The sequence below is a fragment of the Cladophialophora immunda genome (assembly GCF_000835495.1).
Source record: "Cladophialophora immunda strain CBS 83496 unplaced genomic scaffold supercont1.1, whole genome shotgun sequence".
Classification (NCBI taxonomy): domain Eukaryota; kingdom Fungi; phylum Ascomycota; class Eurotiomycetes; order Chaetothyriales; family Herpotrichiellaceae; genus Cladophialophora; species Cladophialophora immunda.
The window spans coordinates 6329976-6345454 of record NW_015622541.1 but is presented as its reverse complement, the minus strand read 5'-3'; the positions used below and the strand labels follow the sequence as shown (position 1 = coordinate 6345454).

Below are 15479 nucleotides of genomic sequence, written 5' to 3'. Positions count from 1 at the left end.
CCATTATTCATGTGCTAGCCCTTCGGATGGCGGTTCGTCCACCCTGAGCAACCTTGATTTGCTCGCCCATTCTTTGCCTCCATCTGACCGCTCATCCATTCCTCCTCAAGTTGGGGAGCATTTCTGTGCGACCAGCGCTTCGATCAGAGGCTAACCACCGGCCCAATGCAGCGAACCACGCCCTGATGTGTGGAAACCAGCATCGTCCTAGCTGCTCTTAGACCCATCGCCCGGTCGCCTAGGATGGGCAAATGGAAGCGCCTTTCCAGCGAGTCAAGAGGGGAAGCGCCATCTTTGCAACCTTGGATCCTTGCGTCTTCGCGCGCCACCCCGCAGCAAAGGCCATGCATGTGAGTTCCGGACATCTGCGGGTACACTCAAACTGACCAGTGACTATCATCCCCCAGACACCAGTCCCTCCCCTGTAAGAAATAGCAACCTCGACGCCAACTGAGTCGATCCCCTCCATCGACCCTCCCTTTCAACCTGTCACCGTTCGACAACTCGTCGTAGCGACTTCCCCCAATCCCAATCCATGAGACGCTATTGTGATGGATTGTGGTGTGAATCGCGCCTGTGGAAAAATAGGCCCAGTGCGCTTTTTGGGCTGGGACGAGCTGACGAGACTCTGGACACAGGACCCAGTGACAAAGAAAACTCTGTCGTCCCAAGGACTACCGGCCCGCCGCAGCCGGACGACCCTCTTCACCGGCTCCAGCTTACCTACTACTCCTCGGACAGCAGCCCATTGAGGGAAGACCAGGCCACTACTGAAGTTGGCAAGGTCAAGTGGTGCCGAAACCTTGAGAAGCGATGGACAAAAGGGCACATGCAAACTCATCAGAGAGCATCGACAAAGTTACCGACGAATCTCGGCCCCTAACTATATCTCTGTATCTGCTCGCTATGTCTATTGGAGGCCGGGGTAAGGCGTCCGTCCTCACAAAACAGACATCATGTGGGCGGGAGCACCGACGACAAAGAGCAGCACTTGCGTCCACGAAAAGAGACGGGGCTAGATTTGGAATTAGGACAATCTTTACTGCAGGGAGCGAGGTACGGTCCACAAAATGGTCACTCGACTTCCGACTAGCATATGCCAAGTCCATGCCTCCTACCAACCTCCTCCGTCCCCTCCCATCTGCTCTGTTGCAAGAACCCTGCGAGCCCGTGTCGCGTTCTCATCTGACCGGCCGGCTTGCCCTATCCTCCTCCTACTACTACTACTCCTCCTCCTCCTCCCGTCCAGCACCAGTGTGCGGATCCTCAGCTCGAATTTCGGAACCGCCGAATACGGACTTCCAGACCACGTTGGAAACCTGGGCAAAACAGCATATGAAATTCGTGGCATGGGTTGTAGAGCGCATATCCGACATCCAGCATCTCACAAAGTTCCTCCTCTGAAACTGATGATTCAACAGTCACTCAACCCAGCGTCAAGGCTCACTATCCGATCCAAAATCCAGATCAACAATCGTGGTCGCCCGAAATAAGCTCCAGGTCTTGACTATTGAGAACCCCTTTTTGGCGGCACACTCCATTAGGGAACACACGTCACTCCGAGAATGTCCACGGCTTCTTGCTCTCAAGATTCTCGCTGGGAAGTCTCATTGGCACTGGGACAATGCGATTGAATGCCGCAAGCCCCGCACTGCCTCTATCCATGACGGTGAAGATGCCTGAACTTCCTCTCGTTGCAGGGATTGGGATAATGACTCCGCATTCCCAGTTTCTGCAGTTAAGTCTAGGCTTCTTGGTGGTCCTGTCCTGAACCAGTCGACCCCTGTCAAATGTGCATGTCAGCTTGAAGTCATGGATCGCCGATCTCCACAACCTGCCTCTGTGCTTCACCCCCAGGTCACCAGGAGATCGGAAAGAACGGAGACAACACCCGCCACCGACTGAACTTACCAAGCACTTTCAGAGAGATTCGCACTACCCACATACACCCATCCAATATTTCCTGATTGAGACTTTTCGACCGGTGAAGCATATCTGACGAACAGCAGCTATGATCGGAATTGGGACGTTAGCCTCCGACAGAAGCGGGATCAGTCAACCAGACTGGATGCCTGTCTTTGAAAGTTTTGCAACGACTCGCACATACCTTGTTGTGCATGAGTAAACCCTCGCGAACACTAACACAATCGTACATATTAGACCGGGGAAACTTTGGATTGTTCCACCATGCGAGGGAGAAGCAGATTGTTCCCGCATTGCGAGGGCCTCCTTTCGATGTCCGGACCGTGTTGTCGCTTGGAAAGTAGAGGCGAAAATTTTCCTTCCAGCTGCCCTGTTTGACGGGACCCCTTTTGTCCACCCGTCTGTTGTACTCCGTTAGGCCATTGTCGCCGGAGGCAGCGAGGTGGATGGACCTCAAGAATTCGTCGTTCAGGCTGCCTATTGACGAGGACACGTAGTCCATGTGAATGGGTCCTCGACTGGCCAAGCCAAGGGCGGTGATGGTGGCACCGAGCCCGCAGAGACCAGTGGCCTGCCATGCTTGCCCGCCGTGCATGCCGCCGATGGAGTGGACAAAGCCGTAGCGTTCGGTCTTGCGGAAGTCGAACAGGTCCAGCTTGCGGACCACGTCGTCGGGCACGGTTTGGGCTCTGAGGAACTCCTTGAGCGACTTTTCGAACAATGTCTGGCAGTCTGCCGCAGGTGGTAGTGCTGCGGATGTTGTCGCACCATGCCACGATGACGAGTTCGCCGCGTCAGAGGCTGATTTGGCCGGCAAGTCAATCAGCCACACTGTGTTCTCCATGAAGCCGCCAACGCCCCAGTCAAAGTTGACGAGATTAGCCGTAGGAACCACGATGCGGCATCTTCTTCTCTGGCTGCCGCACTCCTGCCCACCACTGTCAACTGGCCCCTTTTTGCCCATCGCCGATGCTACTGCTGCTGTTGTATTCTTCGTTTGCTCCCTCCCCTGTTCCTCGTCCTTGTAAAACAACAGCATGAGCTTGCTGTGCATGCAGCTAACGTTGCCTCCCATGGGCGGGAAAGTCAGCCTCACGTTCGGCACCCCCTGAAAATCTCTCTCGACGGCCTGCCTCTCGGCCGCGTCCTTGGCCTGCATGACCAGCTGGAACTTGGTGCGCCGCGTCTCAAAGTGCGGCAGCAGCCAGTCCAGGTTCCAGATGAAGGAGGACAGGAGGCACGACTCCAGCTGCGACGAGGGGGATACAACGCGCTCAAACGTGATGGTCCCCGCGGACGGGTGGCCGGCGGCGTATGTCTTGAGGGTGATGCCGTCGTGATAGAGGTTTGCGGCGCTGTTGTTACCATTGAAACTGCTGCTGGCGGCGGCGGCCGTCGTGTCTTTGCGGGTGGTGCGAGTGTTGTTGTCGTGGCCATCACCCGCATCGTCATCGTCGATCTGGATACAAGGTGGATTGACAGGCGTGGGATTAGACGCTGTAGAGTTCGTAGGAGGTGATACAACATCGCTACTCTTGTCCTTGCGATTGCCGGTGGCAGAAATCCCAGCTTTGACACCGGACGACGCGGATCCAGCAGCCCCTCCCGCGCGCTGTCCAGTCTTGGAGCTTCCATCTGCTGCTTGCGCTGTCGCCCTATTGTTCCTCTCGGGCAATTGTAGCCGGTGTCCTGATCCGTCGCTGTGGCCATGTAGGTCGTGTGTCGGGTTCTGTTGAGTCGACGGCGCTTCTCCGATCCCCGCGCCCGTTCGAGTCGCTGTCGCGGGCTGGCTGAGCTTGACGGCTTTGGAACTGCGGCCCTCGCCTCCCCGCTGCGCAGCACCGTCCTGCGACTCTTCTTCCTCCAGCTTCCGCTTCCGGCGCGCCAGGCGCTCCGCTTCCATCCGTCGCCGGTCGAGATTCGCCAGGCTGAACGTGCCGGGGCCGGCGCTGGGGCCGGCGCTCGATACATCCTGTGCGTCTGTGGTCGTGGGGCTGAGATGAGCTTGGTCCTCTGTGGAAGCCGGAGGCGGTGATGGTGGTGTCGGGGTCGATCCCGGTGACAGTAGAGGCCCCCTTGTCGTGGTGTGCGAGTATTGAGGGAGACGGCGAGTGGGGGACGGTGAGAGGGAAATGACTCGATTGTCCGGTGCTTCCGGCATTGGCTCGTCTGCCCGTCTTCTCCTCGCGGAGCCACCAACGTCTACCAGAGGTCCGGCTGGTGATTTCACCTTCGCTTTTGCTTTGCCTGCCGAAGGGGTCGAAGAAGTGTTCGCACCTGCGCCACCGTCTTCATTAGACTTACGACGAGGCGTCTGATCTTGGAGCGACAGTGCAATGGCTCGCCGCAGCGCCTCCTCCTCGCTGAGCTCGCCATTATCACAGCATAGAACCACTCCGCCGTCACCATGACCGGAGAGGCCCTTTTCACCACCACCACCGCTGTTGCCGTCATAATCATCCATGTCGGAATCGACCCGAGACAGGTCGATTTCAGGGATTTCAACCTCGCGCTGCTTGCCTTTGCCGTTTTCTCTTCGCGCAGTAGTCGGACGTGCTGGCTCCTCGCTGGGGCTGCCGCGTTCGGTGTGGCTGCTGATGGTGGAGCTTCTCGATTTGTCTCGGTGACGGTTGTGCGCGTTCCCATACGTGTTCCAGGTCAGGGTGGCTGGATCAATCGTCTCGCGCTGGCTTCCTCGGCTGGTGTTTGTGACATTTTGTCTGCTGCTGCTGCTGCTGCCGCCGCCGCCGCCGGGGGTGGTACCGTGACTTGATCCCAGATCCGTAATCTCCCTCCTTGCGGTTGAACTGGACGGCGCACCAAGATCCTCATCGTCGTCAGAGACAAGATCGATGATTTGAGGAGGCATGGCTCGGGCCTGCTCTGCGGAAGAGCGGATGTGATGTCGTCGGTGGTCGCGAGCCGGATTCCTCTCGACTTCACACAGTCGGTGTCGTATGTGGTGCGCGGTGTCCAAGATGCATGCAATGAGCCCAACTCGTTGAGGCGAAGGACCTGGGTGCGTCGGCAGAGATCCGGCTCCTTCTTCGGGGTAGTTTGGTAAACGACCAACAAACTTCCCTCGAGAGGTGAAGGGATAAGTCTACCACCAGTAAATGTAGAGACTGAGGTGAGGTAGAGGTCAAGGACAGGTGACACGAAGGTGAGGGTGACGAGTTTCAGTCTCTAAGTATGACTTCCAAGAGAGTCAGTGTCGGCTGGAGGACGGCTCAGCGGTTCCTTATAAGGCTGGCCGTTGGACCGTTGATAAAGGCGTCTGTACAGGACACCAGTGCCGTAAGCGACCGTGTCCCAACAAAGGTGATGTGGCTTCCCGTTGTTGTACAAGCAAGAGATGTGGTTGAAAAGAGATGTTGATAGACCGGTCTGCCGGTACCAACATATATCCTGGCTGGCGATTTTCACGCGATCCCCTTTGGCGCTAGTATCCAAAAAACAAAGGGATTAGAGCGATCCTTGCGCGTGACTTTACGCGATACTCAGGTGTGAGAATTGATAGCCTAGCGATCTCAACGGTTGATGCGGATGGAGAATGGCGGCTGCGAGTTCGATGTCGGGCCGCAGTGATCTAAAGAGCCCTGCTGGGGTTCAATTTGTCAAGACTCAACTAGGAAACGCTCGCAAGACCGCATCAATACCTATCGTCAACTGTATACCAACATCAATTGATGAATGTCAGGGAACGCCGTTGGCACCAGAGCCACGACTGGTGGTGCAATATCCAGAGTTAAGTGAGGTGGGTGGATTAGGCACAAGGCTGCGAGATGCCGTCGTTGTCCGGATGGCTGCTCCCAGCCTTTGTCTCTGCCGACAAGACACATCAATGACTAGAGACCTTCATGCATCCTCCTCCAGACCAGAGTGAGGGTCACCTAGAGTGTATGCAAGATTTCAAGATGGTTTACGTCGGCTGGTTTACAGCACAGGCTGACAGCTGAGGCGGTGGAATACGATACCCCAAATAAATCCATCACGTGCTCACGCGTTTGGCGCGCGGGCAATACCACCCACCATCAGAGTCCAGTGCGATCCTAGTCAGTCCAGCATAGATGAGGACTACTCGTTCGATACCGATCCAAGCTGTTTTGTGTTCAGTCTCTAAGCAAAGCCAAGTCTCCCTCGACCCCATACACCTTACCGCAGCCTCGTCCCTCCAAATCCAGTGCTTTCAGAACTTGGCCTCGTCGGTGGTGAAGGCGGCCCTCGCCTGGTCGGCGCACCAAAACCCCAATTTCCACCACCTCCCATAAATCCAATGGGCGGTCGACGAGGTGGCGGCGGCTCAGGCGGCGCCATGCCCACACCCCTCCCAGCGACGTATCCTGCAGCAGCTCCAGCAGCCGCACCGGTCCAGAACCCGGGACGCCAGCCTTGGTCCTGATTTCCAGCGCCCGTATTTCCTGATGTTGAACCTGAGCCCGATGACCAAGTGGCCTTTTTCGGTCGTGGAGGTGGCCGCGGATCGTACGGAGGTGGAGGGTCATTATTATTGTCGTCCCCGCCACCTCCTCCTCCAAACCCACCGCCTCCCCGCGGTCTTCTTCGCGGTGTTTCACTGCGCCAGGCATTGTAGAGAGAGCGCAGGATAACGAACACAACCAGGCCAAACAATGCCATGAACAGGTAGCCTGCGTATTTCTCTCCCGCATTCTCATTCACTTGGGAGCCACGAAAGTCAAAGAAGCTGCTAGAACCATATTTCTCTTCGCCCTTTTCTGTCAAAAGAAGCGCGTACTCGACGCCACAACTCCCCGAGAGCACATATGGGTCTTCGCTGCTCTCGTAGCCTTCGCACGTCACTTCGGTGCTTCCGAGCTTGAATTCTTCGGGGAGCGAAGCTTTGCAGCTCCACTGCATGTTTTTTTCATCATAGTCAGAACCCTCGTTGGTGCACCTCATGACATCCACCGTGTATAGCTTGCATATTCTTGAGGGTCCCACGCATTGTAATTGCGGCACTGGAGAGACTCGGCGGGAGGTGGTTTGTTTGCCGGCGCGGACGGTAATGGCAGACACCTTCGAAAGCAAGACTGCATTTTTGGGGACCTTCTTGGGGTCGGTCTTGCGGGCGGACAGAGCTGTACCTGCTAGGAGAAGAGTTAAGAGGATAAGCAGCTTGACCCTTGGTAAGGCTGTCATTGTGTGGCAGTGTTTCAACTCCAAGTTGTTGCCCAAGACAAACCTTGAACAGATGTAAAACGCTGGAACCTGAGGAACAGCGAGTTCATTTCCAACGAAGAAGGCTGGTACTAGTGCCGTAGATGAAAAGAGTGCAGCGCAAAGAGCCAGAGTGGCCAGTTCAGTGCAAAGAGGAGGCGAAATCTGGCTGCCTGCTTTGCTGTCACACAAAGTTAGCTCACGTGCAGCTTTGAAAACCACACTATCGTCTGCGGTCAACTTCAGCCTGACAGCTGCATTCAACGGGGACCTTCTAGCACTTCTTAAGTATTCAAGTACGATGTAAAATGTATGGTGTATGTTCACCGAGAGGGATGTATGCACATCAGCCACTATTATAACCATGGCTTGCAATTTTCATGCAACGGCTCGACCATGTCTCTAACCAACGCCTTTCGAAATTCAAAGTCACCCCAGCTAGGACTGCAGAATCCACCACCGAAGAAGCACTTGACGCACTGTGCCACTGCAAGCCGATATTGGGGAAGCAAGGGGTTTGTCGTGTCTTCAAGCCAAATGGACGCCAATCGAAGTTTGCCCCAATACTCGGCGGGTACGAGGGTCCCAGGAAATTGGTCCTCGATTGTCTTCTCGTGCCAGAGCTCAAGAAGCATGATTCCCAGCTCGAGGAGTGCCTCTTTAGGTTGCAGATGTTTCGATGAGCCTTGCAAAGGGGAAAAGAATTCGCGGGAGATTAGTGGTTTGGTGAAATCGATGTCTAATGTTGACACGCTCTTACCCTTTGCACCTGGTGCCTTCATGAACTGAATTGTTTCTTTCGACCAGCTCTCGTACAGCCAGGGTGTCTCGTGCAGCTGCAGTAGAGAAATGGCAAGCGTCAGTGCCAAAAGCATTCGATCCCTCAACGCAACCCTCCTATAGTGGCCTCCTTGGATCGAGAGAAGCTCTCGCAAGGACCGCACGTCGAACTTCCCAGCGGACATGGTCGATGAGCATTCGCGATGGTCGCAATGCATGTTCGTCTGAGAAGCAACGTACAGATGCAGGACCTTGTTGGCGGTGACTGCGCCATGCGAGGAGGAACATAGGCATACCACCTTTTGCGACGTAGCAGGGAGGACCTTGGTCGTAGATGGAACCGAGATTGTAACCTTTGGACGTGAGTTGTCCTTAGTTGCCGGCTGTGTCATGTTGGCTCCTGCTCCATTGACGTGAAGTTCTTCGATCATTTCGACTTTACTCTCGTGCCACAGAGTATCGTTCTGGGGCTGGTCGCACCGGAACACAACCTCGAACACCAGATCCTTTGTGGCCGAGTGATTGGCTTTGGAAGCGGCATGGGTGAGAGCCAGCGGGCTTCGGTCAAGCCTCAGCTTGACTTCATGGGATTTGTGGAATTTACAGGTCCATCCATTGGCAATGGCTGAGTACAGCGTCGTAGCATTCTCCCTGGATTTGGCGACAACTGCTACCAATTTTGTAGCTGTGCGCGAGATGGCGCTTTCGACAGCATCTCGATTTGCGGCCACGGCAGCTGACAGGCGCTCGAGAACAAGAACGGACTTGTCGAGCTCGTGAATGCTCTTGTCGACATCCGAGCGACCCAGAGTCAGGTTGAACCGCGCTTTCAGGTCCAGGCCGTTACCGAGAGATTGCCCATTGGCTTGGATGAAGGCCTTCAAACTCCCGAGCTGCGTCTGCGGCGCACCTTAGCTGACCATTAATATTACTCAGGGTCGTGAAGAGACTTACCAGTTGACCTGCAGGCAGGAAGCCTTCGATATGAGCAGCGACATTGCGCACGACCTCTTCACAAGCTACGACCGCGCACATGTACAGCTTGTTCGCCTCCGTGCCCAGATAGGCCTCGACCTTTTCCTTGAGGTCGTCGTCATCGCGGAGGAGCTCGAACAACTGTTGCGGGTCTTCAGGTATGTCGTCGACGTCAATTCCAGCCCTGATCACCAATGTTCGCACGTTTTCCGTTAACAGGGTTTTCTGTAGATGCAAAGCATGGATGAGCTTCTCCACGTGTTTCCTGCGCCGGAAGAAGACCGAAGCACGACTGAGGCCGCTTTTGTACAGATCAAGCGCAGGGAGAAGCAGTGGTATCACAGCAAGGACAGTGCCAGCTATCTCGAGACCCGACATTATTATCCAGCTGCGAAGCGGACGCTCAAACAACTCCAGATTCTGCAGCCTGAAACCCACAGACGATGAAGGAAGACCAGGCGCCAGCCTCACTTTGCTGGTGGCGCCCTATTTCTAGCGAACGAGCTACATCCTCTATCACCAATTGGCGCCCACCGGTGTAGCCGAAGCGAGCGACAGACAAGTATCCTGCCTTGTCTCCTCTCAGCCTGATGAATTCAACTTGGAAAGACACAAATGCGGTATTGAGCGGACAAAGGCCTCGCGCCATCGTCTACAGGATGTCGTCCACTTTGGACTCGATTCCTAGACAAACCGAGACAACTACAGCGTCTTTGGCGACACTCTCTACGAATGCTCTGCAATTATTTGCAGATCTTGCCATCATAGCGCCTGAGAATGGCGACGCCCACGGTACCTCAGCAGATAGCAGCATCGAACAACAACATGAGAGACTATTGCTATGGGCCTCCAACCTTGGAGCTACGCACCTTGGTCACAGTTCGTTAGATTACCGCCTTCGACAAGCTGACCTCGTGCGTAACGCTATTGAGGCCTTCTTAAACGACCTGTGCGGGTCACTGCTCGAATGTGAGACTTCCTTCACAGCCTCGAGTGGCGTGTTGCTGACTTGACCACTAGGTAGGGAATTCTTACTCTATGGCGACCTGAGCGCAATGGACGATGTCGACGCGTCCGTTCTGACGAGACGAAGCTGCAACTACTCGGATCAGGCTGTCGCCACTGCTCAACAGATCATGCTGGAGGCCGATTATGGTTCGGAAAGCGGCGGGATCGAGGAGCAAGACTTCAGCTTGATTCTGGAGAGCATAGCGGAGACAATCAACTGTCTATACAAAATCGCCACGCGTATCAGGAACCCTGCGACCAGAACTCTGACTAAGAAGGTTCTCGACTTTACGATCATAGATCGCGACACCGGCGTGGATCTGACGGAAGAGTATGCCTTACTTGACCGGGAGCACTTGCGCGAGATGTTCCGCGATTATCGATCTGCCGACCATCTGAGGTGTTCTGATGAGCAGGGCGTTTCACATCAGGCTTTGGACTCGGCTCTGGGAGAACCGCTGGACTTCCTTGCCCAGCGTCTTGCACAGGCGAATACTATCCGACGGAAACAGTTCGCATACTGGAGCCGACACCGAAAGAAGCTCGACGGGGCGTCCGAAGCGACCGCACGAGAAGTGGTACGAGTCCAACAGCCACGACGACAACAAACTTCACAAAGCGTTTCCACGATCGCACGCTCAGTTCATGCAGCTGATTCCGTAGTTCTTTCTCTGCCAACTACTGCCACAACTCTGAACCCAGCCCAAGTCGACCTCGAAGATGCCAAATCTGCAGTCACAATCTCGGATTATGCAGGATCGATTCGCAGCATCTCTACCACTAGGAGAGAGGTTTCAGAGATACCAGAACCACCTTCGAATCTCAAAGGCCGGCGCTATTTCGAATGCCCATATTGTCTGACACTGTGCTCTGGAGCATATCTAGAAAGGAAAGCCTGGAGGCAAGTTGATCCCTGCGCAAATTGGAATGTATCAGTTAACATGTTCTCAAAAGGTCCCACTTATTGCGAGATCTGCGTCCGTATGTCTGTACGTATCGAGACTGCTCAGAAGGGACATGTCTCTTTGACACGCGGCAAGAATGGGTCGCCCACGAAGATTCGTGCCACCGGCGAATCGGGCGCTGCCTTGAACACCCTGAAGCCACCTTTCCCACAGTTGCCGCCTATAAGCATCACATAAGATGCGTCCATGTGTCAAACCGCACAGAACTGGAGTCGACAGAACTTTTGCGAGCGGGGGAGTCTGCGCCTGAGGTAGCCGATCGACCTTGTCCAATCTGCTTTGCCGATATCCCGGATATGACTGCTCTACAACAGCATATAGCAGCCCATCTAATACGAATCGCTCTCTTTTCTCTACCACACTCGACAGGTGCAGACGGCCACACGGAATCGGGGACCAGCTGGTCCGGGAGAGCAAACGGACATCACTCAGATTCTTCCCAAGTCGCAAGCGGTGAAAGCTCGAGCTCTTCATCCCAATCTGGGAATGAGATGAAGTCACCCAGAAACGAGAGGAGCAGAGAGACTCTTGGCTTGTCTCAAAATGCGTTGCGGCAGCTTGAGACGATCACGTCAGGCCAAGGAACAAATGCAAAGGTCGAGCAGTTCCTATCGCATCTGAATGAGTCCGACTTGGAAGATCAATCATCGAATAGAAATTTTCTCTCTGCTCCCAAGTTGGCGGGAATGGAAGAGGATGAGCAGTCTCTGGTGGCATATGAAGCTAGCTCAAAATCCCATGATATGGCCAGCCCGGCCAAGGAATCGACTGAAGGTATCTATACCGGACGCCGTCGTAGATCCCAGAGCCTTGATGATTTGGCTGCTGAACTGGCAGATTTGAGAGAGAGGTGGACCGAAGAGATCCGGGCTAGAGGACACGCCAGCGCCCAGGACCGGCTTTCCAACTTCGAATCTACATCGGAGGCTAAACAACAGGATAGCCAGGGCGTGGGCGTTCCACAGCAAGAGTTCAATGAAACTCCTCTTCCCGCTCCCGAAATAGAAGAGGGTCCGATGTACTGCCACTACTGTGGAGAGGTAAGTACTAATGTGTAAACCATGGCTCACTCTAGCAGCTAACATATGGACAACCAGGAACTCACAGGAACAGCAATAGAAGCCACTCAAAGTATATGCCTTTGTACAAAGCCGCAAGTCTTGCGCTAACGAATTTGCAGTGAGCCAAAGATGGCACCGTCACTGCTTCAAATGTATTGAATGTGAAACGGCCCTCGAACTTGATGGTGGCCTCATGACAAAGCCCGATGGGAATCTTATCTGCGATCAGTGCACCTATACCTGCACAGCGTGTGGGAAGAAGATCGACGACATTGCTTTTCTCACAGGAGACCAGGCATTCTGCTCTGCCTGCTTCAAGTGTTATAATTGCAAGCGCAAGATTGAAAACCTCAGACACGCTAGCACACCACAGGGCATTCTATGCATGGATTGCCATGAAGCATTGACGGCTCGACGACCGAGGAAGGAGACACCTGAGCAGCGACAACAATCGGGCAAAATCATCGAGGAACCTCTTGTGCCCGTCACCACCGACCTACGCCGCCAGGCTATCGGAGCAGATGATAAAGAGGACCTCACAGATTTAGCCCAGCCTCATCCGTCCTCTCTGTCGCCGACAGCCTCCTCACAGCACCCTGCTCCGTCGGCGCCCACTGCTGGCCCCTCAACCATGGCAGACGAGGAACGGTCCATTCAATCACTCAGTTCATCGGATTCAACAAAGGCAGCAATAATGGCTCCCCCGTCAGCTACTGCGGGCTCAACGTCGTCTACCTCGCGGGATACAGCAATCCCGTCTCAGGAATTACCAAGGGAGAAGAAATCCAAAGACTCTGTATCTTCCGTATTCCGTATCTCCCGCCCACCCCTGTCTGAATATCAGGCTCCGCGCGTCGCCAGGCCACAGGCTACAAGTGGTCGCCCGTCAGTGCAACAAGGGCGCCAAGCTCCGGGAGTGCTGATCAAAAACAACCGCAAGTTTATTGATCCATACGATCAGGAGCAGGGCCCGACGCCTCACAGCGGAACGTCCGGAGTCGTTAAGAAGATTCAAGATTTCTTCCGTCGCCGTCGACCTTCGACAGACGGCGACGATCCCCATGAAGAAATGAAATGACGCACCACAATGGACGGTTGGTTCACTCCTCACAGTGCTCCTTCTCCCCTGAGATGGTAACACTGTTGTGAAGGTGATACGGTGGACGCAGCCGTGGCACGATGACCTTCAGACTGCCGAAATCCCAAGTCCTGTCCCTTTCCGGGCTGAATCACCGAACCGGGGGACCAGGATTACCGCTCAAGGTCGTACGAGCCTCGATCTTCAGTCTTGACCTACCTCCAAATTTACTTCTGGATATCAAGTCCGAATAGCTCAAGCCAAACCTTGGAATACCATCACATGACGGATCACGTTATCAGCAGAAATGCATCTACATCCTCTCATACGAGGCGCGATGCATAAAATGTAATGAACAAGGCTGAATGATCGCAGCTATACCAAGTCTTGTTCCATCGGCAAAGTTTCGGACTCTCAAGGTAGTCAGGCTGATGGTATCGATCATGACGACAAACACGGGTATGAACGCCTTCTGCACACCTGTGGGTGGCGAGAATGGCATGAAGCACGAGACAGGGGAGGTCAGCAACTGGTGAGGGAGACAGTGTCAGCGCCATTTCTTGTCCGCATCCTGGGGTGGTCGAGCAGGGTTCCACGCCTCTTGGCTGCCATGGCCAACATGCCCAGCCGACTGCATAGCGAGAACCGATACATATCTGCCCGCAAAGCCAAGACGAGACAGATAACTGACAATCTGACTGTGTGCTCTTGACCTTGGGCAAACAGCCCGTTTATGATGACAGCATGGTGACCTCCGACCACGTAAGAGCCAGTTGTAGGTTGGGAGTCAGGGCACAACTGCAGCCAAGACGAAGGGTCAACGTTTCGTTGGGAAATGGAGAGGCAGCCTTAATGCTATATATATAGTAAATGAACCATCTCATCACTGTGCAAGCGAAGACATCACCTCAGACTCTCAGCCTACGCCGCGCCTGGGCGGAGCTGAGAGGCACGCCTCGCTCTTTTATGTGCGCTCCGCCGCGACCAAAACCCCTTCCCTCCACCACCAAACCAGGGTGACGGTCGCGGCGGGCCCCAGGACCACACATCCCAGCACCATGGCCGCCAGCGCCGCGCCGAGACCCACGTCCCTCTTCAACCCTGCCCTCTTCAGATCCCAGATTGCCAGATACGCCCACGCCACGGACGCCGCGAAGATGATCCAGTAGTCCGCCTGGAAGATGCCGTGGATGCCCTGGACCAGCGAGGCGTGGACGCCGTCCGCCGAGGGGGGCAGGAACATGTGCTGGAACGAATGCTGCGGGTTGGAGGAGAGGAGACACGTCGACATGACGGCGACGTGGGACAGGGCGGCCACGGCGAAGGAGACCATGTACACCGTATTGAGATATCCGATGTCGTCGTGCCCGGAGGCTTTCTCCTGCTTTGCCCGAGCGTGGGTTGTGGAAGCGCCGCCTGGATAGAATTTCGGTAGAAGCCACAGGAGCCCGTCGACGTACCACGGACTAGGCTGCCAGAAAGCCACCATGGCCTGGGTCGTCCACAGGTCGGGCGCCGAGTAAGGCAGGAACATCAGGATCGTGGGGATCAAATACCCGATCACCACTGCAGGAAGCAAGGCTTTTGCGTACGGCAACGGGACGCGTCGCGGCTTCGTCCAGTATTGATTCGACGATGTGTCGTAAAGGTATGCCAGATAGTAGATGGGGACTATGATGGCGCCCCCGACCGTTTGGTAGAATAGCGCGTATATGCTGGTACTGTCATTCCGTTAACATTCAACAGCAACCACGAAAAACGCGTCACGAAGGGTGAGAAAGACTGACAATCTCGTCAACGTAAGTCCGTTCCTGTCCCTGCCACTCTCGATCGCCCAGATAGCGATGATCGGGAAAAACGAGAACAAGAAATACATCATGAACACGAGGAAGCCCTGGTCCCACCCTGCAGCACCATTCATGAAAGCCGCTACCAGGAACGAGAGACCTTTGTCCACAGGCGCTAGCCCGGTGTACGTGGTGCGGAGGCGCAGCGGGTGTTCCGTGAATTCGTTGATCGTGGTGATGTGTTCCATCTTGTCGGACACACCTGACCTGATGGAGGCGATGCGGAGGATGTACACCGCAAGCAGGGAGAGAGCCACGAAGACGGCGGTGAAGAAATATCCTGTTCCATTTCTGGAGGGAATGGTATTCCGTGCTGACGGTCTAGTTCCGGCGGCCATTGTTATAGGCGGCGTGTAGAGACCCTGTCGAGAGCTTGGCGGGTGATGGAAGCAGAAGATGAGCAGCTGCGCTCGAGCGTCTGGCGACGGTTTCATATATTGGAAATGCTCGAGCTCCGTGTGCCGTTCCAGATCAGATTGTACATGAAGCCAAGAGGCTCCACGTGACATAAGATGGCGGGCCTGACGCTTGCATCGAGACGGATAGGGGTGGTTTCTGGTGCTGTTAGGCGAGATGAGACGATAGAGTCGACGCGGTTCCACGCGGGTGTAGACCTGCAAGGCAGAACCCTCTTGCTCCGCAGCATATGGCTCTTTTGGAAACG

At 55.0% G+C, this 15479-nt stretch overlaps 7 protein-coding genes across 7 annotated transcripts; 3 read left to right on the top strand and 4 right to left on the bottom strand.

Moving 5' to 3' along the window:
• Positions 1 to 656: 656 nt before the first annotated feature.
• Positions 657 to 2501, top strand: PV07_01864 (uncharacterized protein). The gene has a single exon (XM_016388437.1). The coding sequence runs from the start codon at positions 814 to 816 to the stop codon at positions 1402 to 1404; it is 591 nt and encodes a 196-aa protein (XP_016255365.1). The 5' UTR covers positions 657 to 813; the 3' UTR covers positions 1405 to 2501.
• PV07_01863 (uncharacterized protein) lies at positions 1555 to 4792 on the bottom strand (the record flags this gene model as incomplete). The annotated part of the gene is made up of 3 exons (XM_016388436.1): positions 1555 to 1783; positions 1912 to 2009; positions 2108 to 4792. 3 exons carry the CDS (start codon positions 4790 to 4792, stop codon positions 1555 to 1557), a joined length of 3012 nt encoding a protein of 1003 aa, XP_016255364.1.
• A 1286-nt stretch (positions 4793 to 6078) lies between these two features.
• PV07_01862 (uncharacterized protein) lies at positions 6079 to 7083 on the bottom strand (the record flags this gene model as incomplete). The annotated part of the gene is made up of 1 exon (XM_016388435.1): positions 6079 to 7083. The coding sequence occupies one exon, from the start codon at positions 7081 to 7083 to the stop codon at positions 6079 to 6081; it is 1005 nt and encodes a 334-aa protein (XP_016255363.1).
• Positions 7084 to 7418: 335 nt separating this feature from the next.
• On the bottom strand, positions 7419 to 9234 carry PV07_01861 (uncharacterized protein; the record flags this gene model as incomplete). Its single annotated transcript, XM_016388434.1, has 2 exons — positions 7419 to 8780; positions 8836 to 9234. 2 exons carry the CDS (start codon positions 9232 to 9234, stop codon positions 7458 to 7460), a joined length of 1722 nt encoding a protein of 573 aa, XP_016255362.1. The 3' UTR covers positions 7419 to 7457.
• A 222-nt stretch (positions 9235 to 9456) lies between these two features.
• On the top strand, positions 9457 to 11006 carry PV07_01860 (uncharacterized protein; the record flags this gene model as incomplete). The annotated part of the gene is made up of 2 exons (XM_016388433.1): positions 9457 to 9825; positions 9877 to 11006. The coding sequence occupies exons 1-2, from the start codon at positions 9516 to 9518 to the stop codon at positions 11004 to 11006; spliced, it is 1440 nt and encodes a 479-aa protein (XP_016255361.1). The 5' UTR covers positions 9457 to 9515.
• A 119-nt stretch (positions 11007 to 11125) lies between these two features.
• PV07_01859 (uncharacterized protein) lies at positions 11126 to 13016 on the top strand (the record flags this gene model as incomplete). Its single annotated transcript, XM_016388432.1, has 3 exons — positions 11126 to 11869; positions 11927 to 11960; positions 12010 to 13016. 3 exons carry the CDS (start codon positions 11126 to 11128, stop codon positions 12966 to 12968), a joined length of 1737 nt encoding a protein of 578 aa, XP_016255360.1. The 3' UTR covers positions 12969 to 13016.
• A 916-nt stretch (positions 13017 to 13932) lies between these two features.
• PV07_01858 (uncharacterized protein) lies at positions 13933 to 15153 on the bottom strand (the record flags this gene model as incomplete). The annotated part of the gene is made up of 2 exons (XM_016388431.1): positions 13933 to 14689; positions 14756 to 15153. 2 exons carry the CDS (start codon positions 15151 to 15153, stop codon positions 13933 to 13935), a joined length of 1155 nt encoding a protein of 384 aa, XP_016255359.1.
• Positions 15154 to 15479: the final 326 nt, after the last annotated feature.